This window comes from Pelophylax lessonae (genome assembly GCF_965119305.1).
Source record: "Pelophylax lessonae genome assembly, chromosome: 3".
Classification (NCBI taxonomy): Eukaryota; Metazoa; Chordata; class Amphibia; order Anura; family Ranidae; genus Pelophylax; species Pelophylax lessonae.
The window spans coordinates 41,029,855-41,057,307 of NC_138770.1; the positions used below are offsets into that span (position 1 = coordinate 41,029,855).

General features: G+C 44.7%; 3 protein-coding genes across 3 annotated transcripts in view; 1 reads left to right on the forward strand and 2 right to left on the reverse strand.

The window, feature by feature from the left end:
- LOC309550292 (uncharacterized protein) overlaps positions 1–27,453 on the reverse strand; it is a 979,642-nt gene that overhangs the window by 928,026 nt on the left and 24,163 nt on the right. The window contains 1 exon segment of the mRNA XM_082250695.1: positions 20,703–20,800. Coding sequence (XP_082106821.1) covers positions 20,703–20,800 — 98 coding nt within the window.
- The window catches only part of LOC309550683 (uncharacterized protein), a 3,164,715-nt gene that overhangs the window by 318,178 nt on the left and 2,819,084 nt on the right, over positions 1–27,453 (forward strand). The gene's annotated exons all lie outside the window — the stretch shown is intronic.
- Positions 18,546–19,864, reverse strand: LOC309550741 (uncharacterized protein). Its single transcript, XM_082251079.1, has one exon. The coding sequence runs from the start codon at positions 19,809–19,811 to the stop codon at positions 18,816–18,818; it is 996 nt and encodes a 331-aa protein (XP_082107205.1). The 5' UTR covers positions 19,812–19,864; the 3' UTR covers positions 18,546–18,815.

Sequence of the window (27,453 nt, forward strand, 5' to 3'; positions counted from 1 at the left end):
CTTCCAGAAGCGCATTTGTGAGGCCAGGCACTGAAGTTGGACGAGAAGGCCTGGCCTAGTCTGCAATCAAATTCATCCCTAAGGTGTTCTATCGGGTTGAGGTCTTCCCTGACACCATTCTTCCGGAAGCGCATTTGGGAGGTCAGGCACTGATGTTGTACGAGAAGGCCTGGCTCGCAGTCTCCACTCGAATTCATCCCAAAGGTGTTCTATCGGGTTGAGGTCAGGACTCTGTGCAGGACAGTCAAGTTCCTCTACCACAAACTTGCTCATGCATGTCTTTTTGGACCTTTCTTTGTGCACTGGTGTGCAGTCATGTTGGAACAGGAAGGGGCCATCTCCAAACTCTTCCCACAAAGTGTGGAGCATGAAATTGACAAAATTACTTGGTATGCTGAAGCCTTAAGAGTTCCCATCACTGTAACTAATGGGCCAAGCCCAATCCCTGAAAAACAACCCCACACCATAATCCCCCCTTCACCAAATGATTTGGACCAGTGCACAAATCAAGGTCCAAAAGATATGGATGAGCAAGTTTGGGGTGGAGGAACTTGACTGTCCTGCACAGAGTCCTGACCTCAACCCGATAGAACACCTTTGGGATGAATTCGAGTGGAGACTGCGAGCCAGGCCTTCTCGTACAACATCAGTGCCTGACCTCCCAAATGCGCTTCCGGAAGAATGGTGTCAGGGAAGTCGTATGCATAGTCATGAAAAAAGACCTGCACGAAGATGTGCACTTGCTAATAAGAATTCTTGAGTGACAACTAGAGGTTCCTTGACTCGTGTGCAAGCGCATAAGACATTCCTGATTCGCTAACGTATCTGCGAATGTGTATTAGCGTGAGTGAATATTTGGGGCCCTCTTGCCTAATTAAACTGGCTCCTAAAACCAGAAGATTGCTGAGTGCTCGTCAGCTTCTACTGCCTGTAACCTGAGCCTGTGTCTGTTCCTGTGTATAACCGGCCAATTTGACTCTGCTTGTTCCTGAGACCTTGTTGCTGACCCAGGTTGTGACCCAACTCTGCCTTTTTCCTACCGTTCCCGTGCCTTCTCTGCTCACTTGATACCGACCCTGGCTTAGCCCTGACTCTTCTCTGGATCCGATTCTGTACCTCTGCTACTTGGCCATTACCGAATTCTGCCTGCCTGACCACCTCAGACCCTGCATCCGCCTGCTCACCAGCTTGGTTTCTGTCTGTTGTCCTGCACCTGCTGCTGTGTACCTGCACCTGCCAGTCCACCAGTCTGCCTGCTGTTCTGCACCTGTTGGCTTGTACCCGCACCTGCCTGTTTACAAACCTGCTTGGCACCTGCTGAAAGTACCTTCTGTCCAGGATCTCCAACCAGGGACCCATGCCACTGCGTGCCCTGTTATATCCTGTCACCACCTTCAGGAGAAACAGGACAGGAGGTGTAAAGGAAAAACCTCCCGTCAGATCGGCCTCAACCAGGTACGTGACCAATGGTCAAACATTCCCATAGACATACTCCTAAATTATTTAACCACTTGCCGACTGCCCGCTGCATATATACTGCGGCAGGCTGGCTCGGCTGCGCGAATCGACGTAGGAGTACGTCGGTCGCGTGCCTGGTGCTGGGGGGGGGGCGAGCGCGCATCGACGGTGGCGCTCTCCCGCCCCCACAAGGCAGCGGGGATGCCAATCCACAGGACATGCGGCCGCAATTACCGTCGGGCACCCACGATCGCTCCCCGCTAAGAGAGAAGGATGGTCAGCTGTTGTAAACATAGCAGACCGTTCTTCTCTCTGAAATGATCACAGAGCGCCTGTGATCCTTCTATATAGGATCACAGGTCTCTATGATCATTTCACAAGTTTCTCCCCCACACAGTTATAAAACACCCCCTAGGCTCACACTTAACCCTTTGATCACCCCTAGGTTAACCCCTTCCCCGCCAGTGTCATTATTACAGTAATAACAGTGCACTGAATACTGTATTAATGTCACTGGTCCCCCCAAAAGTGTCAAAAAATGTCAGTTAGGGGTCCGATCTGTCCCCGCAATGTCGCAGTCCCACTAAAAATCGCTGATCGCCACCATTACTAGTAAAAAAGTAAAATAAAAATGACATAAATTAAATCGGTTGTCACTAGAGCTTCTGATGGTGGAGATGGGTTTTGCTGTGGGCTAGTACCAGGCAGGGCCGGATTAACATAGGGGCTATTGGAGCTGCAGCACCAGGCCCCCTCCCTTAAGATAGGCCCATCCAGCCAGCAGTATGAGCCTGATTTCTCCTGTCCATAAACGTCTATGGGACAGGAGAAGCGGTGGGTAAATGTAGGGGTGGCTGGCTGCACCTGGGTTGGCTCAGTGTGAATATTACAGTGTCACAGAGCACAGTTCCCCCTGCACAAATGGAAGAGGAGAGAGGTTGGATTGGCTCCGCCTTCTCCCGCCCCTCTCCCTCTGTGCCTGCTCACACACCAGTCTGTACAGTGAAGTGAAGGAGCCGTGTGGGTGGGAATTTATACACAGAGCAGCCGACAGATACTACATGAATAAGATGTGTGAGTGATAAGCCTCCAGGAACCATCCATATCTGAGCTCAGTGACTGGACTCTTCCCCCTGCCTCCTTTTTTCTCTCCCTCCCCCTCTTTTTTAACTTTTTCTCCAGCTTTAGCTGTTAAAACTGCAGCCAAAGTGTTTAGAATTGTGTCATCAGCCTATGGTAGTGCCCAGTGCTTTGTGCGTTTAAGTGGGTTCACACTGGTTTGCTATGGTTTGTCCCATTGCTTATGTATCCACAGTTTTCCTGCGTTAAAGCCACAGTCTTATTGATTCCTATTAGGTTGCATGTTTTTTCTGTATTTTCTGAAAGCGCAACAAAATTCCTGCATGCTGCATCTTTGGTACACTTTAAGAAAAAAGAAAAAGCAGCAAAAACTTGCAACCTAATAGAAATCAATAGGATTGCAGCTAAAACTGCAGGTAAAACGCAGGAAACTTCGGATACACAAACATTGCGGCCAAACTGCAGCACACTAGTGTGAACCCAAAGGCTTGTACACACTTGCAGCAGGCACTGTCACTAAACTGAAAAGTGACCGGCAGTGAGGAGGTGATATCATACCTCTTCACTGCATGTTTTACCCCCCAAATGCCAATTCCTGCAGATAATAGTATGGTTCACTTTGAACTCCACCTTATTTCTGTCGCTCTCTTTAGGTATTCAATGTGCTCTCATCTTATTTACTACACATGCAATACCTAAAAAAAAGGAATTGAAATAAGGTGGAGTGCAAAGTGAATTTCTACACTTAAGCGGAGCCCTTCACAGAACATTTTAAGACATTGGTAAAGTATAACTAAATGCAATTTTTTTTCTAGTTTGTTGATAGAGTAGAGTGGAGTAGAGAGGGATTAGATCCTCTGTCAGGTTTCAATAACTGCCTATGGCCCTGTTAGGGAGATTTACCCTTTCTTTTTGACTCTATTTGTCCTGTTTACTGTTATCATCACATGTGGAAGTAAATGAAAACCCTATATTTTGGGTGTCCCAAGAGCAGGAATAGAGGGGAAATCATCCAATGGTGACACAAGTTCTGGTAACAACCAGGGATTCCCTTACTTTGGAGGGATTTTCTCTTACTTCCTGTTTGGCTATGGAACAGAAAGTGAAGAGAAATCTCAATGGGACACAGATTGGAAAAAAAGCTGATGGGTATGAGCCTTGTTTCAGACTATTGCAAACACAGACATCGCATGCGATTTGCACCACATTGCTATGCAGATCACATGGGATGTCTATGCAATGCAAATTCAGCCATACATTTTGTATGGCTAAACTCCCATTGCATTCCCATGAAAATGCTGCAGGAACCTTTTTTTCCCCGCACTGGAATTGGATCCCATGCGATCCAATTCCTGTCCAAATTCCATCTGCAAACCAATCTGGGGGTGTCATTACCTTTGTTTTGACACCGGCTGCTGTTCGCAGAGCGGAATGTGAACTGCCTGCGGGGAGATGCGATGCGGGAACCCACACAGGAATGGCGGTGGCTCCCGTATTGCAGTAGTGTGAACCCAGGCTAACCCCTCCTTACTCTATCCAAAAAAATAAAATAAAAGCTTTCTCTTTGGTTACACTTTAAACCCAGAGACTGGCGGCCTTTTACTATTAGTAGGAATAGTATTGCACATAATATCACAGATATACAGAACTTCAGGTTTGGGTGGAGTAATATTTTCTATATTGCATTATTGTTTGATACACAGAATTTAAAATGTCCTTTTATCAGGGTTTACATCTCCCCAACCCCCCTCCCTTCCTCCTCCCTGTCTCTCCCATCTTCTCCCTTATGGCACAATAATAATGAGTATTATGTGGGTACAATGACGTTGGCATGAGTGTGCAGTGTATATAGTGACTAAGATTCTGTTTAAAGTGGAGTTCCACCCAAAAGTAGAACTTCTGCTTTAAGGCCTCCTGACCCCCTGATATGCCACATTTGGCATGTCCTTTTTTTGAGGAAGTGGGTACCTAGATTTGACAGGTACCCACTCTCACTTCCTTAGCAAAAAATCGTTTGTTTTTTTATTTTATTTATTTCCATAAAAAGGCCCACCAAAATCTTCAGCACCAGGCCCATGATGCTCTTAATCCGGCCCTGGTACCAGGTCATGGTTCTCAGGATTGCCCCACCAGGAGATGAATAAGCTCATCAGTAGGATATATAGTAAGTTGAGATCAAGCAGAAGCGTAGTCCGTAAACAACCTAAAGGTCGGTAACAAGTGGTTACAGGTTAGGATCAAGCAGAAGCGTAGTAAAGGAAAAAGCCAAAGGTCAGTAACGAGTGGAAGTGGAGATAAGGATAGCTGCCGGTACGCAAAGGAGCAAGATATTGTCTGGAGAGAGCACAATAATCTGGCAAACAGGAAGTGCAAAGGCATGGCTTAAATAGAAAGCTCATGGGAGCTACTGCTGGGCACTAGACATGTGCGGTTTGTTTCGTTCTGAATAAATATTCAAACATATTTTTTTTTTTTTGGAGATTCAGATATGTCCAAATATCTGAATTACAGTATAAACAAAGTTTACCGAATGCTCCGAATAACGAAACAAAATTTGTCAGAATTTACGAAATTCAAATTGAAATTTAAATCTAATTTTGATCACAATTTGATCTGTAAACATATTTCTGAAATCAAAGACTGTGTGTGCTAATAAAGTACCATTTCGAAATAATGCTGTTTTTGTTACGCCAAAGATGATTTACACCACTTTCCGACCTGCCGCTGTAGTTTTAGGCAGGTCGGCTCTGTCCTGCAAAACGACGTACCTGTAGAAGAAAGTAAAAAATATTGTTTTTTTTTTTCCAGAATTGTCGCTCTTTTTTTGTTTATAGTGCAAAATAAAAATCGCAGAGGTGATCAAATACCACCAAAAGAAAGCTCTATTTGTGGGGGAAAAAATTACATCAGTTTAATTAGGGTACAGCATCACACGACCGCATAATTTTTAGTTAAAATACATAGTTACATAGTTAGCCAGGTTGAAAAAAGACCATCTGGCTCAACCAATAAAAAAACAAAAAAAAACAGTAATGAAAACCCAACCATACAATCCCATATACACAATCCTATACCCACAGGTGATCCAGAGGAAGGCGAAGTAAAAAATTGCCAGGTCATTAAGGTGGGTAAATCCTTCCGGTCTAGAAGACGGTAAAGCGTCATTGTAATCATTTGATGAAGATTTTTTATTTTTGTTTGTTCACTTTAATATTCAAATCGAAAAAAGAAAAATTAAAAATTTTCGATTCCACCAATTCAAAATTTATCGATTCAAACATTTCGAATTGGAAAATTCAGTAAAATCAAAGACATTTCTAAAAAGACATAAAAGAAGTCCTGAATACAAATCCCAAATATGAATTGAACGAATCAGCCAAATTTAACAAAACAAAACAGCTAGATTAACGAATCTAAATGAAACTAATTTTTTCGCCATGCACATGTCTAGTATTCAGCAGTTGAGGTGGATCTCCCAGAGACTCCTGAGTACAATGACCTCTTTTCCAGCATTATCTAACTATAAGAAAAAATACCAGCCAATAGTGGGGTGATATTTTGCGGAGATGCTGGTTACTTCTGTAGCGCTCACCCCCGAAAGGGGTACTGTATCTTTCCCCGGGGTTCTTTCCCCAGTAGTTGTAATGCAGCTAAACACACTATTCCAGTCATTCTTCAGGCTCATTAACCGGGGTATGATTCTTGATGCTTTAAAGAAATCCTGAACTTTGATAGGTAGAGGGTGACTGTAGGATACTCTGATAACTCTTAGCAACAAACTTGAGGGCACTAATCTTCCTCTTAGAAATGAGAGCACGAGTCCTTGCTTTTAGCAAACACTGGAATTAGTTTTTTAGGAACCTGAACAGTGGAAAACCCACCATAGGGTATGCCAGTTTTAAATTTGTACCCAAGGCTTCGGCCGGGGGACCTGCATCAGTGGTCTTCAGAGACTACTTTGTTTGTTGTCCCCCTTTTGTTGATGTTTGCGGACTCGCCTTTTGTTTTGGGGTGAACTTTCCTTCTCGCCTGTTGCTCACTGTACCCCAATTGGTAGCTATATCATGTTTTTTTTTGAGATCCAGGCCTCTTCCAGGTTTTTATTGGGGGGGGGGGGATTGTTTCATTTTTTGGGATACTGTATGTGTTCTTGAGTTCATGTAAATATTTTTCAGTGCTGCTTATGATGTGCCAAACGTTCTGTTTCTGGGACCGTTGTAATTTACTCTATGCAATATTTATAGTGTATGTAGGTAGCTGGGTGACCATCCGGATTTGGCTAGGGCCAGATCCTATGCTCTACTTGCATTTTCTCCTCTGCCATTGCAGGTAATATAATCTCATGGAACGTGGGGATTGATTGCTCCCATGGAACATTAGGAGTTTGAATGCTCCCATGGAACGTTAGGGGTTTGAATGCTCCCATGGAACTTTAGGGGTTTGATGTCTCCCATGGAACGTTAGGGGTTTGAACGCTCCCATGGAACGTTAGGGGCTTGATTGCTCCCATGGAACGTTAGGGGTTTGATTGCTCCCATGGAACGTTAGGGGTTTGAATGCTCCCATTGGACGTTAGGGGTTTGAATGCTTCCATGGAACGTTAGGTGTTGGAACGCTCCCATGGAACATTAGGGGTTTGAACGCTCCCATGGAACGTTAGGGGTTTGAACGCTCCCATGGAACGTTAGGGGTTTGAATGCTCCCATGGAATGTTAGGGTTTGAATGCTCCCATGGAACGTTAGAGGTTTGATTGCTCCCATGGAACGTTAGGGTTTGATAGCTCCCATGGAACGTTAGGGGTTTGATAGCTCCCATGGAACATTAGGGGTTTGATTGCTCCCGCGGAACGTTAGGGGTTTGAATGCTCCCATGGAACGTTAGGGGCTTGATTGCTCCCATGGAACATTAGGGGTTTGATTGCTCCCATGGAATGTTAGGGTTTGAACGCTCCCATGGAACATTAGGGGTTTGATAGCTCCAATGGAACGTTAGGGGTTTGATTGCTCCCGCGGAACGTTAGGGGTTTGAGCCCTCCCATGGAACTTTAGGGGTTTGATTGCTGCCATGGAACGTTAGGGGTTTGAACGCTCCCATGGAACGTTAGGGGTTTGAATGCTCACATGGAACATTAGGGGTTTGAATGCTCCCATGGAACGTTAGGGGTTTGAAAGCTCCCATTGAACGTTAGGGGTTTGAACGCTCCTGTAAAACATTCCTTGGTTTTCCAATTTCTTAGGAAGTACAGCCCTCATATCTGAGCAAAGAAGAGACATCCAACATGCAACACTCAGTCCATGTAATAGAGATCAGTAGCGTAATCTAACATACCATTCACTAAATATACATTCATAAATTACATAAAATAGTTTGTGAGCAATAGTCTATCAATATACAGTGCCTTGAAAAAGTATTCACACCCCTTGAAATTTTTCCACATTTTGTCATGTTACAACCAAAAACATGAATGTATTTTATTGGGATTTTATGTGATAGACCGACAAAAAGTGGCACATAATTGGGAAGTGGAAGGAAAATAATAAATGGTTTTCAAAATATTTTACAAATAAAAAACGGTATGTGAAAATTGTGGCATGCATTTGTATTCACCACCCCCCCCCCCCCCTTCACTCTGATACCCCTAACTAACATTTAGTGGAACCAATAGCCGTTAAAAATCACCTAATTAGTAAATAGAGTCCACCTGTGTGTAATTTAATCTCAGTATAAATACAGCTGTTCTGTGGAGCCCTCGGAGGTTTGTTAGAGAATCTTAGTGAACAAGCAGCATGATGAAAGCCAAGGAACACGCCAGACAGGTCAGGGATAAAGTTGTGGAGAAGATTAAAGCAGGGTTAGGTTATAAACGAAATATCCCAAGCTTTGAACATCTCACGGAGCGCTGTTCAATCCATTATCGGAAAATGGAAAGAGAATGACACAACTGGCCGGGCAAGGAGAGCATTTCTTTAGAGAAGCAGCTAAGAGGATCATGGTAACTCTAGAGGAGCTGCAGAGATCTACAGCTCAGGTGGGAGAATCTGTCCACAGGACAACTATTAGTCATACGCTCCACAAATCTGGCCTTTATGGAAGAGTGGCAAGAAGAAAGCCATTGGTGAAAGAAAGCCATAAAAGTCCTGTTTGCAGTTTGGGAGAAGCCATGTGGGGGACACAGAAAACATGTGGAAGAAGGTGCTCTGCTCAGATGAGACCAAAATTTAACTTTTTGGCCTAAAAGCAAAATACTATGTGTGGCGGAAAACTAACACATAAGCGTCTAAAATGGCGTATAAATAGCCTGTTAAGACAAAATGGTGGATTCTGTGTGGTACTACAGAGATCATGACAGTAAAGCTGCGCATTTGAGGCCCCCGCCTTCTCCCTCATATTTTCCTCTCCAGCCTCCCAAGAACTAGCGAGAATACAGATAACGAGAATACAGATAAGCGTGAAGGCCGAGGCCAGGGATGTAATTGCCACACACAGATGTGCAGGAGACATCGGGAGGGGAGGTTATGTATTGTATTACTGCCAAGCTAGTTAGGGAAATATGTATCTGTGACGTAACTGCTGTTTCATACATGTGATGTACACGCTTTTTCAGGCACTTAGCAAGTGGGCATGAGCCGGGCTAAGCCTTTTTCGCTGGCGAATAAAAAAGGTTTGATTCCGAAGCCTAAGCCCAAGAAATTCTTTCTGGGTTTCAATTTATTTGCTGCAACAGGACCAAGGTACAGAATTTAAGATACTGTCTGTCCTTCAACCTGCAACTGCAGGCATCATCCTGGTACAACCACTTGAAGACTGGTGACGTACCACGTACGTGACTGGTCGGCAAGTGGATATTCATGTGCGGTTGTATTTTTTTCTACAGTACCGGAGGATGTGATTGATGATGGATTACATGATCAGATAAATAAAAGAAGTGATCAAAAGTGTGTGTGATTATTTACACTTTTTTGTTATGAATGAGTACCTATGGGTACTATGTACCTACCTTTTACTCACATAGGGGGGAACAGTACCTGGGGGCCCACTTATTTTAAAGGTGGATTCCTGATTCGGGTAAGCCCCTCACTCACAAGCCCCCACATTCAACTCCTTGGGATTTGGGTAGGAGGCCCTTGTCCTCATCAACATATTGAGGGCATGTGGCTTGGAATGGGTCAAGGCAGCTGCACACTCACTCCCCCACCCCTTTCCAGGTTATCTTCAATGCATGCTCAGATAAGGGCCTGTTATGGATTTTGGGAGGACCACATGTCTTTTTTAATATAAACTCCACTGTGGGCGGAAGTGCTTCACCACGCTACCATCTAGAAACAGGAAGTGCGTCATCACGCACGCCGCAACCGGAAGTGCGTCATCACGCACCGGAAGTGGAAGTGCGCCATCGCGCACCGGAAGCGGAGGTGCGTGATTGCACCTCAAGCTAAGGGGACATTATTTAAGAGCGTGCTGCACATGGGGGGCTTTGCCTTTGACAACACCTATAGCAGGACGAAACGCGTCAGACACGCCAGCCCCCATGCAGACACGTTTATTACTACATGCCTGTATCAAGCAGTTAACATGTGAGTGCTTTTACCATTGTTTTATCAATAAATTTGTACTTCACTATGTGAGCTCCCATTTGTATCTTTGGAGGAACACCAATGTCTATTACTTGGGGTATATGAAGTTGACAGAGTCTACGGTCCTGTTTGAATATTCCGTGGAGAATTGGAGGAAGATTCGGTGCGGGCCCTTCCTTGATGATCGTTTACACCTCATGCTTGGTGGACCTTCCTTAACAGGGGGTCTAAATTTCTGGTAAGGAGACAACCTTATTTTTTCGCACGTGGTGATCGTCAGGAATGTATTTGCACCATTGGTGTTGGAATATACGAGCATATCTTTCTACACCTGAATAATCAGCCTCAGACGGACTTTTGTGGACTCTGTTTATTTCCTTTAACTTTCAGGGTTTCTCTTTATGTGGCACTGTACTTGAACATTATTAATATTTTTTTACATGGGGAACCACTTAAAATCTATACCTGGGATTGATTGTGGGGGGAATTCACAGTTGTTTTTGGTATTCAGCAGCAATTTTTTTCTACATCTAAAAAAAACAAAAAAACAAAAACATACCAGACTCACATCTTGTATACAGATTTTAAGGGGTACCACAAATAAAAAAAAAATGACATCAGGTCCTGCCAAAATGCTTTCTATACACTTCAGGATGGCTTTTCTGTGTAGGGAGTCTTGGTCCTTCCCAGGAGTTATAGGATCAACTTCCTTGCCTCCCCTTCCAGGACATTGATAGCCAGCTTTGCCTTTTATTAGTGGGGAATCCCATTTGATCTGCTCAGAGTCTTCAGTTTTTTGGTCGAGTCACCCAGGAACCCAATCTATAACCTGCGTCCTTGGACAGCTGCTGTGGTAATACCACCAGAAACAAAGGAGTTATGGAACAGTTGTGGTTGGCTGTCTGTCCTCCTGTTGCGTATTACCAACAGAAGTTGCCGTTGCACCATTTCCATCACCATTGTCTGACGTGGCTGATCCCGTTCATATGTGTCAAGCGATCCTTTCCTGACTTTATACAGGACAGAAGGGTATAAGGAGATAAAAACAATATTAAACTGAGGGTTATAAAAAAAAAATGTGTTTAAACAGGGTAACAGAAATGGCAGCAACATTTCTTACATTTTTGCCAGCAGGTGGCAATACAGTATAACTCACCCAATGGCACATGGAAAAAGTCACTGGCAAAAATGTTAGTGTCAAGGATGAAGGCCCCCCTCTCTCTCGTTGTCATGAGGCCCAGCCAACATACATAACCCAGAGGAAGGACTCGTGTAATCTATCATTCCTGCTCTTTTGTTTATATGCTCTATATTACTATCAATGTGGTAATACAGAATAACTCACCAAATGGCACTTGAAAAAAGTCACTGGCAAACAAATGTGAGGGCCAACGATGAAGGCTGCTCTCTCGCTCTTTGCCCTGGAGCCCAGCCAACATACAGAACCCAGAGGATGGCACATGGAAAAAGTCACTGGCAAACAAATGTGAGGGCCATTGATGAAGGCCCCCTTCTCTCTCTTTGACCTGAAGCCCAGCCAACATACAGAACCCCGAAAAAAGACTTGCGTAATGTATCATCCCTGGTCTTTTGTTTATATGCTCTATATTACTATCAATGTGGCCATACAGCATAACTCACCAACAGTACATGGCAAAAGTCACTGGCAAACAAATGTGAGGGCCAACAATGAAGGCCCCTCTCTCTCTCTTTGCACTGGAGCCCAGCCAACATACAGAACCCAGAGGAAGGACTTGCGTAATGGTTTATCCCTGCTCTTTTGTTTATATGCTCTATATTACTATCAATGTGGCCATACAGCATAACTCACCAAATGGCACATGGAAAAAGTCACTGGCAAACAAATGTGAGGGCCAACGATGAAGGCCCCATCTCTCTCTTTGCCCTGGAGGCCAGCCAACATACAGTACCCCAAAGAAAGGCTTGCGTAGTGTATCATCCCTGCTTTTTTGTTTTAATGCTCTATATTACTATCAATGTGGCCATATAGCATAACTCACCAACGATACATGGCAAAAGTCCCTGGCAAACAAATGTGAGCACCAACAATGAAGGCCCCTCTCTCTCTCTCTTTTTGTCCTGGAGCCCAGCCAACATACAGAACCTGAGGAAGGACTTGCGTAACGTATCATTCCTGCTTTTTTGGTTTAATGCTCTATAATACTATCAATGTGGCAATACAGCATAACTCACCAAATGGCACATGAAAAAAAGTCCCTGGCAAACAAATGTGAGGGCCAACGATGAAGGCCCCCCTCTCTCTCTTTGCCCTGGAGCCCAGCCAACATACAGAACCCCGAAGAAAGACTTGCGTAACGTATCATCCCTGCTTTTTTGTTTTAATGCTCTATATTACTATCAATGTGGCAATACAGCATAACTCACCAAATGGCACATGAAAAAAAGTCACTGGCAAACAAATGTGAGGGCCAACGATGAAGGCCCCCCTCTCTCTCTCTCTCTTTGCCCTGGAGCCCAGCCAACATACAGAACCCCGAAGAAAGACTTGCGTAACGTAACATCCCTGCTCTTTTGTTTATAAGCTCTATATTACTATCCTTAGATTTTAGGTTAGTGTCCTACTTTGTATATGAACATGCCCTTTGCTTCCTTGAGCATTGTGTTTATCTGTATAGACAATATTGTTATTATATCATCACCATTTATATTATCAGAGCTTTGATAGGCTAGCTAACTATAGGAACAGACGAGAGAATACATAATTATAATTTGAATAGGGGGAATTCAAAACCACCCCCTTTTTTATTTTAACATATACTGATAATTTAAGTTTAAGTAAACCAACACCTTGTAAAACAACCCATCCAGCTTAAAATAGAAATTCAAGACAAAACGTTTATGTATACATATACAAAAACATAAATACACCCCCCCCCCCCTTTTTATAAGTGATCACAGGCCCCAGCTGCATAAGCAGATCAGGGAGGAGAAACAGCAGCACACTAATCTTCCCAGTGAATGGCTGTGCAGAGGGAGCGTGTCAGTTTGATCATTGAAAGAGAGAACACTGAGTTCCCAGCATAGCTAGAGAACTGACCATGGTGTGCTCTCCTGCTTAGTGTGGTCAGTTTTTAATAGGAAAGCAGTGGGACTGGCAGGAACACCATGGATTTCACACAAAGAAAGGAACACAACAGGAGACTTTTTCATACAAGTACATGGTACAGCAGTATCAGGAATATGAAATGTTGGGGTAACATACACTTTAAGGTAATTACATGTGGTGTCCTGGGGGGGAACACAGTCTCTCTATCTTTTGTCAGAACTGGCTGCAGAGTATAGCTAGTTGATGACTGGAGCTCTACAGCAAGCTCCACACAGGTACAGTTGCAGAAGCCTCTGGTAAAGCAGTTCAGGTGGCTGTGAGCAATGCCACCCTACTTGAATGGCTGTAATGGCAAACCAGTTCAAACAATGTCCACCAATGTGACTGGGACTTCTGTTGGTGCTGCATGCTCATCTGTGTCCTGTTCACCAATTAGAACTCAAACGTTTTTGTCTTTTGGCGCGCCAAAGAGATCTAAAGATTTTCGCGGCACGTCTGAAAAGATTTAACAATTTTTGTGGTGAAGAACATTTTTTTTTTACATATATATTTAATGTGAATGTAGCACTACCCCCGTGAGGACTGCTAGATATTCACTCTGCGGGTCCCCCTCGTTACCAGCACACGGCTATAAGCAAATGCAATTTCTTAATTCTTCTTGGCTCCCACTTCAATAATCAATCCAGGGGTATTTGGTTGTTTTGTTGTTTATTGTATAATGGGGATAGGAGAAGGGAATAGTGGGATACTCCGTTTTAACTATTCACAATGTTTGAGGACTCCTATCTTCTCTTCTTTGCTTTTTAGGTATGGAACTCTTATCTTCAAGACGACTTGGTGAACAATCTTTTATCTTCAGGACACTCTCCCTCGTATCCTCTCTCTCTCTCTCTGACACCCGTCTAGTGACTATCCTACGAGCAGGGGTGGCCCCCAACAGGTCAGGCCCCTTGACACGAGTCCCTGTACTAACGATACTGCAGCCACAGGGTTTCCAGTGTCTCCCCTGTCAGTCAGCTTCTCTGGACCCCTGGGCTCAGCTCCTCTCAAACACCTCCTCTGGCCCTCAGGACAACCTCCTGCGACCGCATGGCACCTCTACAGAGGAGGCAGCCGTCCCCTCCTTCCAGGACTCTGCTCTCCCAATGAAAGACCCCTCTGCACATGTGCCCCTGGCTTTATTACAGTATCCCAGAATGCACCGAGGCGACCTGCCCTCTGCCAATCATCAGAACTGCATCAAAAGCCTTTGCACCCATTCGTCAGGTTTCCTCCCACTGTCCAACAGGCCTCCCTATTGGACCAGCGTGAAACACTCTAGACAGAACGAGTTGCATTCTGAGCACAATGAGCAGACCTCACTAATCGATCCTGCTCCCTGGTAGGCAGAGAACAATATAGATTAACCTGCAGCCCCTCCGGTAAGCAGTCAGAGCTCAAAAACTATACTCTCTCACTAGCACCAACCTAGGAGGGTGCTACATGAAGGATGTGCCTACTTTCGAGAGCAAATCAGATAGAAGCTAGGCTCCAAAGTCAACAAACAAGTGCGCATTTCATCGTCGGTTTTAAGAAGTCTCTGTCTCTTTTTTGATTTCAGTCAATGCTGAAAATCCAAACTCACAAAACCACGAATCAATGGTGTAGACAATAGAGAAAAAGGGGCAGGCGCCTCTAAGTCTAATGCCTCGTCCACACGCATCGATTATTGGCCAGGAATTTTTAGCCAACGTCCGATCGGCCGATTTTCGGCTTGTTAGTATGATGCTTCCGACAACCGACTTTTCGGCCGAAAAAATCTGGTGTGCAGGCTATAAAATTTTTGTTGGCCGTCAACACAACGGCCGATTTTCCGTCAGTCAGTACAGATTTTGGCAGACAAAAATCTGATGAGCAAGACTGGGCATGCTCAGAGAAGAAAAAACACACGGAAAGTAAACCGGCACATGACATCACTTCTGTAGTAGATTTTTGTTGGCCGAGAAAATTCGTGTGCAGTCTAGGCACATTCCAACCAACAAAACACCACTGTGGACAAAAGTCGGACGATCGGTCTGCCGATAATCGATGCGTGTGTACGAGGCATTAGACTCTGTAGTAGTATCTCACATCAATCTATTAAAAGAATCAACTCACATGAGGTAGCAAGTATACAGGCACATCATATATATAGAAGGTGCTTTCCATGTTGTGGTCTCAGAGAGCTTGAGAAAGGAGCGTTGCGGTCTCTCTATGGATTATCGCGCATGCTCTAAAAACGTGTTGCGTCATTTCCTCCCGGGATCCACTTTCCGACGGGCGCTGCGAGTCACTCGGCGCTCCAACACTTGCAGACTGCCATCTTTGCTGACGGCTCCCCGAAATGTGCCACGGCACACCTGCAAATCTCTTGTGCGTCGGCACACATTTTGAGAATCACTGAATTAAAATGTAGGGAGGCCCTGTCCCTAGTCACAACTAGCTAGCCCAGTCACAGTTGCTTCATCAGGCACAGTCCCACTGAGATATGAGGAGCAGATAGTTACAGTATATTCCCCGGGTGTGCCCAGAAGTCCAGGGGATGATGGGAGCCCAGGGGTTTGTGGGTAATGGAGTTAAAGGGCCCTGTACTCACTGATAAAGGGGTACTCTGCTACATGAAAAAAGCAAACACATACCATGAAAAATTAAAAAAAAAAAAAAAAAAACACAAGGATGAATATCACACGGCTACTCCATGAAAAAAAAAAAAAAAGAAAAACTATGCATCAATACGTCTGCTCCTAATGGATACTAACTATAAATAATGGCTCCCTGGCCAACAACAGAATGTATAGAAGGAGCAGGGTATTTAAAATGATATCACTGACCAAATACTGTATAGATATGACCATATTTTATCAGCAGCATCACAGGGATCCCAGGCGATGTCATTGACCAGATATGATCATGTCCATATGTAGCATTCTTTAGCTTAGTGTGCTGGTGTGATTTTTTTCTGTAGTGTAGATAAATTGTTTTGCTTTGCTGGCAGCCAAGCCTGCGTGTTTTGAATCTGGGTCAGGGTGAGTGATCCAGGGATGCTGGAACGACTCATCAGGCAGCCCCTCTGTTACCTCCCCCTACTTGCTGGAACCTTGTAGAAGTTTCCAGAAGAATGGGAGGGAAGTTAGGAGGAGCTGCCTGGAGTATTCATGAGGGCCCCAGCCAATCCCCAGAAGGACTGGAAGGGGGCAGGCACCTCATATATATTTAGGGTCAGCCTTATATGGGGTTACATAGTTACATAGTAGGTGAGGTTGAATAAAGACAATAGTCCATCCAGTTCAACCTGTGTAGGTGTGTGTGGCTGTAATCATCTCACATACCCCTGAATGTTCTGATCCTTGAGATGTACGTCTAAGAGTCTTTTGAAAGCCACCATACTACCCGCAGAAACCACCTCTTGTGGTAGAGAATTCCACAATCTTGTAGCCCTAACAGTAAAGAACCCCCCCACGTTGCCTGAGGTTAAAACGCTTCTCCTCTAATCGCATTGTATGCCCTCGAGTCCTCATGCAATCCCTTCGACTGAATAGCTGTTTTTCTATGCCGAGATCACCATTGAGATATTTATAAATTGCTATCATGTCTCCTCTCAGGTGTCTCTTCTCCAGGGAGAATAAATCAAACGATTGCAGACGCTCTTCATAATTAAGGTCCTCCAATCCCCTAATTAGTTTAGTTGCCCTTCTCTGGACTCTCTCCAGCTCCAACACATCCCTCCTGAGGACTGGCGACCAGAACTGGACAGAATACTCCAGATGTGGTGGGACCAGAGTTTTATAAAGTGGAAGGATTATAGTCTTATCTCTGGAATACATCCCTTTCTTTATGCATGCTAATATTCTGCTGGCTTTGGCAGCTGCCTCTTGATATTGCATGCTATTGCCTAGTCTATCCTCTACCAAGACTCCCAGATCTTTCTCCATTTTTGATTCCCCCAAGGGTTCCCCCCTAACGTGTATTGTGCTTTTATGTTTTTAGTCCCCAAGTGCAAAACCTTACACTTCTCCATATTAAACCTCATTTGCCATGTCGTTGCCCACTCCGTTATTTGGGTTTGGGTGGAATCTGGCCAGAGATGGTGTGTGTAGGAGGTTGACCTCGGGCCTGGGGCCCGGGTGCAGGAGGGATCCTCTGACAACACAAGGAGGAGTCCTGTCCAGTGGCACGGGACCAGGTGTGAGGACAGCAGGAGCCAGCGAGCACGTCCAGGAGATCTCCAGGGAGAAGACAGCCAGATGGCTTGTAAGTGAGACAGTCACGGAGGACTGGGAGAAAGCCTGAGAGAACTGAGGAGGCAGTCTGGGATGGCTGTAGAGTCAGTCAGGGAGGACTGTGAAAGATTAGCCAGGAGGGCTAGAGAAAAGGACAGCTATAGCCAGGTGGACTGGCAGTGCCTGAAGACGTGGTGCTGGATCAGTAGTCACAGGAAGGTAGCTGGACACTGGGATGTTTTCTACACACCAGTTCCTTATCAAATCCCCCAGTGTTACATCTGGGCCTGTGTGTTTCTGCAAGCAAGATCTATGCAGGAGGCAGGAGAGAAGTGTAAAGATGGTCTGTATATAGTTGTGGCCCTAAAGAGTTTATTTTGCTGAAACTGGCTGGGAAATGTCATTTACCAGACGACAGTTTTTATTTTCTTTGTAAATGTATATTTTGCTGGTTTGCGAGTATCACACATGTGCCACTTCACAGGCAGCTTCAAGGCATCTCCCAAGAATGACATTTAAAAGAATTATGCATTTTTATTTTTCATTTCATTTATTAAAAAAAGCATTATTAAAAGAACTGCTTCTGGCTGATTAGAATATTTTTTAAATTGCATTGGTACATGTCCCCAGGGCAGTGTCCAACTCGCCACGCCCTTCATTTGACAACCTCCTGCTTATTCACCTTAAAAATATCCTAAACTGAATTGAAAGATTCTGTTCCCATTGACTTCAATAGGGTTTGGATTAAAATTCAGAACTCTTTAGATATCTTACATGCTATTGACAGGGCCATCTTTAATATTGATTGGACCCTGGCCAAACATTTTCTTGCCCCACATATAGTTTTGTTCTCCACCCCAACATCCCAAAAAAAACAAATAAACACGCATAGACTTATCTAACAAAGGAATCCAACAAGCAGGCAAGGCAGACAAACAGAGAGCTTTCAGCACCTGTTACAAGCGCAATATCACAAGCACGAGACTGAAGGCTTGGCTGGCTTAAATCAGAACTGGTCTACAGCCAGAGAATGGCTACATCAATCACCTTGCAGGTAGACAGACAGACAAGAAGAATGTATCACCACCAAAACCAAGATGCTGGAATGAGACCTGCAGCTGTGATGGAGCAAGAGTGTTACACGCTCCTGGCACTGGTCTACAGTTTCCTGGAATACATCTCAATATCCCCAAGGCCATTGGCCAGCAACCCATGCATCTTTGACAATCTCTTGCCTATTAGCCTTATAAATGTCCTGAACTGATTTTAAAGATTCTGCTCCCATTGACTTCAATGGGGTTTGGATTAACATTCAGAATTTAAGAGCAGTTTTGGTGAATCTCTCACAAACTGAACCCAGGTGCATTTGGTCATTTCTACATCCCTCTGTGGGATCTCTGATGCATAATCAGGTCTGATTTCTGTGAAAAACATTTCCTACACTCAGAACAGGAATAGGACTTCTCTTTCGTGTGCAATCCCTGATGCATAACAAGGTGTGATTTCTGTGAAAAACATTTCCCGCATTCTAGACAGGAATAGGGTTTCTTCCCTGTGTGAGCCTTCTGATGTTTGTAAAGAGAAGAAAACCATGAAAAACATTTCCCGCACTCAGGACAGGAATACGGCTTCTCTCCCGTGTGCAATCTCTGATGAATAACAAGGTCTGATTTCTGCAAAAAACATTTCTCACACTCAGGGCAGGAGTACGGCCTCTCTCCCGTGTGAATCCTCTGATGTCTAACAAGTTTTGATTTCTGTGTAAAACATTTCCCGCACTCAGAACAAGGATATGGCTTCTCTCCCATGTGCATTCTCTGATGTTTACCAAGGTCTGATTTCCGAGAAAAACATTTTTTGCACTCAGGGCAGGAATATGGCTTCTCCCCTGGGTGAGATCTCTGATGTCTAAAAAGATCCGATTTTTGTGAGAAACATTTCCCGCACTCAGGGCAGGAAAATGGCTTCTCCCCAGTGTGAGATCTCTGATGTCGATTAAGTTGTGATTTCCGTGTAAAACATTTCCCACAATCCTGGCAGGGATACGGCTTCTCTCCTGTGTGAGATCTGTAATGTATGACAAGTTCTGATTTATGAAAGAAACATTTCCTGCATGCAGAACAGGAATGAAGCTTCCCACCCGTGTGAGATCTTTGATGTACAGTAAGACTTAATTCAGAGCTAAAACTTTCCCCACATTCAGGACAGGAACATTTCTCCTCCCCCTGAATTCCAGCACCATCCCTCACAGTACGAGGTTGCTCAACATCAGAGGGATTTGATGGTCTATCCACACTGTGAAGTCCTCCATGGATAGCTGAGCTCATTGTCTTTTCTCCTGCACAATCTCTTGTGATGTCCTCATCTTCCATTTTACAACTTAGAGATGAAGTGAGATGATCCTTTGGGGGTTTCTCGATGGCGTGCCCTGGAAAAATATAAAAACATGATGGACAGATAAGAGAGGTATAGTTCACTTAAATTGGGATTCTATCTGGATTGAGTGAGCAGACGTAGTCTGTGGATGTCGCAACCAGCTATGATTATTCCCCTCTTCCCCTCTTGTCAGAAGAGCAGGAACCTGGGGACTAGGAGGAGCATACTATTCATATAACTCCAAACCTCAAGTGATCTATGATAATGAAAAGGATCAAAGTTCAGATTTATGGAACCTTTATCATAGAAGAAGGGGCCATATGCCTAAGTGTCTGGTGAAAAGCACATTGGAGGGAGCTTGCAGCAGTATTTATTCTGGGAAATATACGTAATTCAATGTTTATGTTACTATTTACTTATCTATTAACTTCATCTAAGAGAAAAATAATCTAATGTTCAGGACGAGTATCAGTACAGAAGGGTAACTATTTTCAAACAATATTTTGCTGATATCACCCATCTCCCGCCCTACACTGGACATATCAGTGATCAATAACAGAGCAGAAATAACAGAAGAATATATTATGGCTCACCTGTGCTGATCTCTGTAGGAGTGTCCACCTCTTTGAATGTCCTCGTCATTCCATCCTCCTCCGTATATTGCTGATCATCCCTCACATACGTCTCTTCTACTTCCCCCTCAACTTTAATGATCATCAGACCTTCACCCTAAACCAACAGAATGGCAGAAAATAACATCTGTAACATAGCAGAAGTATTGATGATATGAGATCACATAGAAAATATCATCTTGTAGAGTCCACACATCGTCTCCACATGTCAGAGTGTTCAATCACTTTATGTTCCAGACCCTCAACTCCACCCACCTGATGATGGTGAGGAATGGTGTGACCTTCCTGTGTGGAATCCCGGGAATACAGAGGACGTGGACATCTCTCTGGTGGGTTCCCATTACTGGATCCATCTGTAGGAAACACACACACAGTGAATACATGGTTTCTATGTGTTTATCAGATGATGGGGGATCTAGGTGGACCCTCCATACTGCTCTCTCCTTTACAATAAAGTCTCCTCTTACCCAGTGATGTGAGGGGCGGCTGATTCTCCATCATGACATCCTTGTAGAGATCCTTGTGTCCTTCTAAATACTCCCACTCCTCCATGGAGAAATAGACAGTGACATCCTGACATCTTATAGGAACCTGACACACACAATGATACAGTCACCAACCAGACACATCCCTTGTCTGTTACTGGATAATGTCCCAGAATTCCCAGCACTGCTCACCTCTCCTGTCAGCAGCTCCATCAGCTTGTTGATAATTTCTAGAATCTTCTTATTGCTGTTTATCTCAGGTGTCAGGGAGTGAGGGGGAGGCACTGTGATGGTCATATTATCTCCAGACTTCACAGGAGGTAAACTCTGTATTGAAGCAAAAACAGTAATATCATGTCACATTCCCAGAATCCTCCTCACCTCTCCGTTCAGGTCTGTGTTTTATTAATAGAGATAAGAGTGATGTCATGTGACCTCCCAGAATTCTCCTCACCTCTCTTTTACGATGTAAATCACTTATTCATAACCACATTATGGTTATGAATTGTGGTTATGAATAAGCGATTTACATCGTGAAACGCGTCAACCCGACACGTCTGTTCGTGCACTGTACTGCCTGTCTGCTGTATCTTTTTATCGTTTCATCTTTAAACACCTTGATTGCGGTCTCTATCTTTTGGAAACTTCCCAGAATCCTCCTCACCTCTCCGGTCAGGTCTGTGTTTTATTATTAGAGAGAAGAGTGATGTCATGTGACCTCCCAGAATCCTCCTCACCTCTCCGATCAGGTCTGTGTTTTATTAATAGAGATAAGAGTGATGTCATGTGACCTCCCAGAGTTCTCCTCACCTCTCCAGTCAGCAGGTAAATGATCTCCAGGGTGAGGTTTAGTATCCTCTCAGTCATGTGACTCCGGTCCTCCTCCATCCTCATTGATGTGGTCATGTGATCTATGTAGGTTTCTCTGTAAACAGGTAGCAGATAATTATTTGGATTGTATTGGTTGTAGAATAATAGGATGGGGATGTAAGGGGATAAAAGGTAGGCTGCCCCCAGTGGTAATTGGCACATGTAGACTGGGATAATTTATGTCTACTTCTCAAGGCTTCAAATGCAGAGAGCTACAAACCCCAGCAGAGGAGGAGGCCTGTACACACGGAGACTCCAGATTGTCTATTGACAGCACACTGGGTATTGTAGTTTCTCCAGCTCCATCCAGAGGGCTGAGTCACAATGTGGAGACTACATTTCCCATCAGTAACTCAGTCCACATCTTCCTCTGTGACTCACGGGTGGTGGGCAGGCCTAATTTAGGCTGCTTACAGCCCTGTAGTGATAGTGTTTTGTTCCTCTTACTGTAGCCAATCCTGTCCCTCTATCATCTGCAATGAGTGAGGGAAGGACAACAGAGGCAATGTATTCTGGATTACACACTCCCCCCACCAAAAATCTTTGGCCCCCAAAGAAGTAGCTAGACCTGGTACTCAATCCCCTGGCTGTATATTCCCGACTCTAACTCCCAAGTCAAAGTTCTTTTTGTTCCTCTGACCTTGAACATTAGATGCAGCCTGAGATTTTGGTAAGCTGTCTTCAAGTTAGTTCTGACACAATGATAACACCTCATTATTGGCTCATTTCAGATCCCCTCCAATAGAAAAGGGTGGGTTATCCACCTCCACCCCCTTATTTTTGATTAATTTTTAGGTCCATTCTTATAGCAAGTGATGGGGATATCCATCTTCACTCCTAATTTTGGCTGATCTTGGACCCCCCCTCTTATAGTGAGGGGCAGGGTTATCAACCTACTTCCACCCCCATTATTGGCTGAACTCACAGCCAGTATTTTTAGTGAGGGGTGGGGTTATCCACCTCCACAACTCATTTTTGGCTGACCATAGACCCCTTTTATTATGAAGGATGGGGCTATCCACCTCCACCCCCCCTCCCTTCCACCTCCTTTTTTTGCTGCTCCTAGATCTCCACTAAATGGAGTTAACCACCTCCACCCCTCATTTTTAACTGATCTCAGACCCTCTCTTACAGGGAAAGCCAGGGTTATTCACCTCCCCCCCACCCCCATTTTTGACTGATCTCAGACCTCCGCCTTTAGTAAGCGGTGGGGTTATCAACCTCCACCCACCAACCCACCATTTTTGGCTGATTTCAGATCCTCTCCTGTTATTTCTTATTTTTATTTGTACAGCTCCGAAACTAGAGAGGAGCTTTAATCCCCCCCTCCCCCCCCCCACCCCACACACACACGCACACACCTACCTTTGGGATTCATTCTGATCTTCACCACTATTATCTTGCCTGCTATGTTGAGCTGATTTAACATATTTATCCGGTTAGTGATTCTAGTGCTGTACGGCTTTCTACTGACTATTGTCACAGCGCGCTGGGTCCTATGCTGCCATATTCCTTTCTGATGTCACCAGGGGGCCAGTTGTCTGTCTATGGAGCCCCCCCCCCAATATCATGAACTGTGCACATGCAGGGTGTGATGTAAATAACTCCAAATCCTCCTGGGAGCAGTGACATGATATCACAAGAGGTTGTGGGGGGCTGGGACTACATCATTATCACCTAGGTGAAGACTGTGGAAGACCCAGCCGGGTACACAAAAAAAAAGTAAATATCCCCAAAAAAAAAATAAAATTGTGATTCTGGAAAGACTCAAATCTTAGAAATTGGGGTCAAATTTTAGTCCAACCCAAATCTGAATCTCATCCCTCGTTACAAGAGACTGCTTAAAGTGAGAAGGTGACATCTCCAACATGAAGAGAATGTTTCCAGCCCCGTAAGTGGGGAAATGTTCTTGTAGGACCCTCCTAGGTAGGTGCTAGGCAAATACATATGTGGCCCCGTCTGCTTATCAGGGGGGCCAGAATTGTTAGCTAGTCTGTCACTTGTTTCCAGGTGTGTATATTGTGCTTGGGGAGTCTTCCCACTGTATCCAATGAGGGACCTTGTTGGACAGAGGAGGAAACCTGGCCAATAGCACACCAGGGTTTATGTTGGTCTCAGTGGGCGGGAGATGACGCAATGCACCCTGGGATTGGATATAAATCCGGTGGGAGCATGTGACAGAGCGTCTTTTGGTGGGAGCTTCAGTCCCAGGAGGACGGCTGTCTCTCCCCCTGTCAGAGAGTGAAGGTGGTCCAGGCAGTCGGCCTAAGGGACCGGAGGTTGAGCTGGGCTGCAGAGAGGGTGGAGCTGCTGTGCAGAGACCTTCAGGAAAAACAGTATCGGGAGTACTCTAGATCGGCCCAGGGGTCCGCCTAGGAGAAGGGACCACTCCAGAAGGTCAAGGGGATCCAGGAGCCAGCTAACCAGTAGTAGTGGCAGTGAAAGGGGGTGTCAAAGCTCTGAAGAAAGGGAAGTGAAAGGGGGCGCCAGTGTGGGCCCTGAAGCATTCAGCAGTGCAGCAAAGGTGTACAAGTAGCTACCTCAGGCAAGAGTACCTCAGGGAGCCAAAAGGACTTCTGTAGTAAAAGGGAAGTTGCAGAGTCAAGTCAGCGTTAACTGGCATTCGGCCAGGGTTAACCAGCGTCAAGCAGCATTTATCCCTGCCAAATTGTGCATAGTTCAGCCATAGGAGTATCCCACTCATTCCTTCTCCCATCCAAGTTCCTAAATAAACCTAAAAACTCAAAGATACTGGACTGGTTCTTGTCTCAGTGCTCACACTTGGAGAACATGCTTAAATGTGCTGTTGTTCCTAGCGGTAACCCTGGCGGACCCACATCCAGCAAAATGGCTGGGAATTGTGCTACATTCTAAATCCTGAAGGTGTTAATCTAGGTCTCCACACTATATATGTGTGTATCATCATCTGCTGGAGATAAAAGAGGTCACAGTGACTATGGAGGAAGAGGACGGACATGACGGGGGGGGGGGAGTTACTGGGTTTAAATAGAAAATAAGATCTTATTACCTCATCTGCTGCCACTTCCAGCAATGTCTCCTCTCTACTTCCTCCTCACTCACCTCTCACCCGGAACTTCCTATTTATACCTGACATCACTTCCTGTCTGTATCTGACATTGCTTCCTGTCTGTGTTTCCAAGAAACTTCCTGTCTCGTATACGTGAGATCACCATCTTGTAGAGCTCGGAGGAACTGCAGCCCCAGGAAAGTTTTGCAGGTCAGTCTCGGAATTATGGTAACTGTCTCAGTGTGATCCTCAGAGAGTTATTTGCCATGAGGTACCATGTTGAACCTCCAGTGACCAGTATGAGAGAATAACACCAAATTTAACACACCTGCTCCCCATTCACACCTGAGACCTTGTAACACTAACGAGTCACATGACATCGGGGAGGGAAAATGGCTAATTGGGCCCAATTTTAAAATTTTCACTTAGGGGTGTACTCACTTTTGTTGCCAGCGGTTTAGTCATTAATGGCTATGTGTTGAGTTATTTTGAGGGGACAGCAAATTTACACTGTTATACAAGCTGTACACTCACTACTTTACATTGTAGCAAAGTGTAATTTCTTCAGCATTGTCACATGAAAAGATATAATAATATATTTACAAAAATGTGAGGGGTGTACTCACTTTTGTGAGATAATGTATATACATGGGGCAGTTGGCAAGTTGTTAAAGCTGAATTCCAGGAATTCAACAACTTTTCAAAACGTGCAAGCACTTAATGCAAGTCCAATTAGGTGCATGTCAGCTTCAGGACTTATCTCTCTGTGACATGTTTATTGCAATCCTGGAGGACACACACTGTCTGTGAGTAAAGTGAAGCACACAGAGCATCTATCCCCCCCCCCCTTTTCCCTATTGCCCATTCACAGAAGCCTTTGTATTTTGTGAATTAGTTCACATAATACAAAGACTTCTGTGAATAGGCAGGGGGAGGGGGGCATAGCAGTTCCAGCGACTCTGCTCTTGAAGAAACTGAGACCACAATGAGCAGCATCAGAGCTCCGGAAGTTATCTTCCTAAAGAACAATAAACCTGTCAAATGCGAATGTTAGAGATAAGTCTACGAGGCAGCAGGTGTGAAGGAATGTGATGAACACTTGTGAATTAAGCAAAATGTCTATTTTTCTATGTGTATTCTTCTCTACATATATAAATATTTTTCCTCTGTCGTCCTTACTCAAAATGGCCGTTACTAGATACCTACTCGCCCCCACCCAACGAGATGGAATGTGAAAAGAAAGATGGAGCCTTGGCACAGTGCCTTCAAAAGAAGATAACATTCATGAACTCGAAAAGGACCACCTTATAACGGACCTGACTAATCAGAAAGCTGCAAATAATCAGTATTATGCTAATATTATGCTTATGACATACTAACATATGACACCGCCTACTAACTATATAATATACTGTCCATTAGAAATAAAAGTAGTATCATTTACCTGAACAATGTGTGTCAGTCTATGATATCCTTGTGCATGCACTCTAATTACCTATTTAATCAGATCCAGCAGCAAGAAATCTATTTTGAACCTGATTGAGGTTCGCTAACCTTTACAAATGTCGTCCCAACGTGGAGCTTCAGGTGTTCGTCTGCCGAAAACCCGCGTAGGAGGTTTGGCGACTGGATGAGACAGACCAAGAGGGACTTGCGCACCCCTGAGAGTACGGTAGATACTTTTACCTTACCACTGTACGACTTGTTTCTGTCTTATCTTAATCGCAGATCTCAGGTGCTTTTCGAAAGACGTTTCAAAAGGTGGGTAATCCTCACCTGGGGCTGTTTTTATTAACCCGCCGTAAGATTTCTGCTGGCTGTATATTGTTTGTTCAGTGTCTGCCACCCTGGCTGATTGGGACTCTGCAGACTGAAAGACAGACCATCCTGAGTGATTGGGACTCTGCAGACTGAAAGACAGACCACCCTGAGTGATTGGGACTCAAAAGGAGGTTGCCCGACACTAGGGTGGATGTACGTCCTCGGGACGGGTAACTCAGGGGGTTGCTGGTTAACCGCCTGAGGGGTAAACTCAGTTGCAGGAGGTTGCCCGACACTAGGGTGGCTGTACGTCCTTGGACGGGTTACTCAGGAGGTTGCTGGTCTAAGGCGACCTCTTGAGGGGTAAGCTCAGCTGCACGTGGATACCCGACAACAGGGGAGGCAGGTGTAATGTCTCAGTGTCTGTCGTTTTGTTTGAAGTGTGTCTCTACAGACTGAAAGGTTGCATTTGTGTCAGTTGTTGAGGTCCCATGACAAGAGAGAGACGACAAGAGTTATGTTTTGTTCAGTGTGTGTTGTGAAATGAAACGTACATTGTTACACAGATAAATCCAGTCAGGGTTGAAGTTGCTACGGGCAACAGAGAGAGAGACAGAGAGAGGAAGGGGTTACATTTTGAGTTTTTCTTTCAGTTCAACCCCCCTCCTTCTCTTCTGTGCGTCCCTGAAAGTTTTTTTTCCTCTTCTCTCTGAGACTAGCACTGTTGGTACACCCCCAAGCACGCAGCTGGCATACTTTTGTTTCCCTCGTGAGAAAGAGGGAGGGGGTCACTCCTTGCGCGGAGTTTGGTGGACAATAAGCCTCAGCATTACTACATATATGCAATTATTACTTTTTTTTA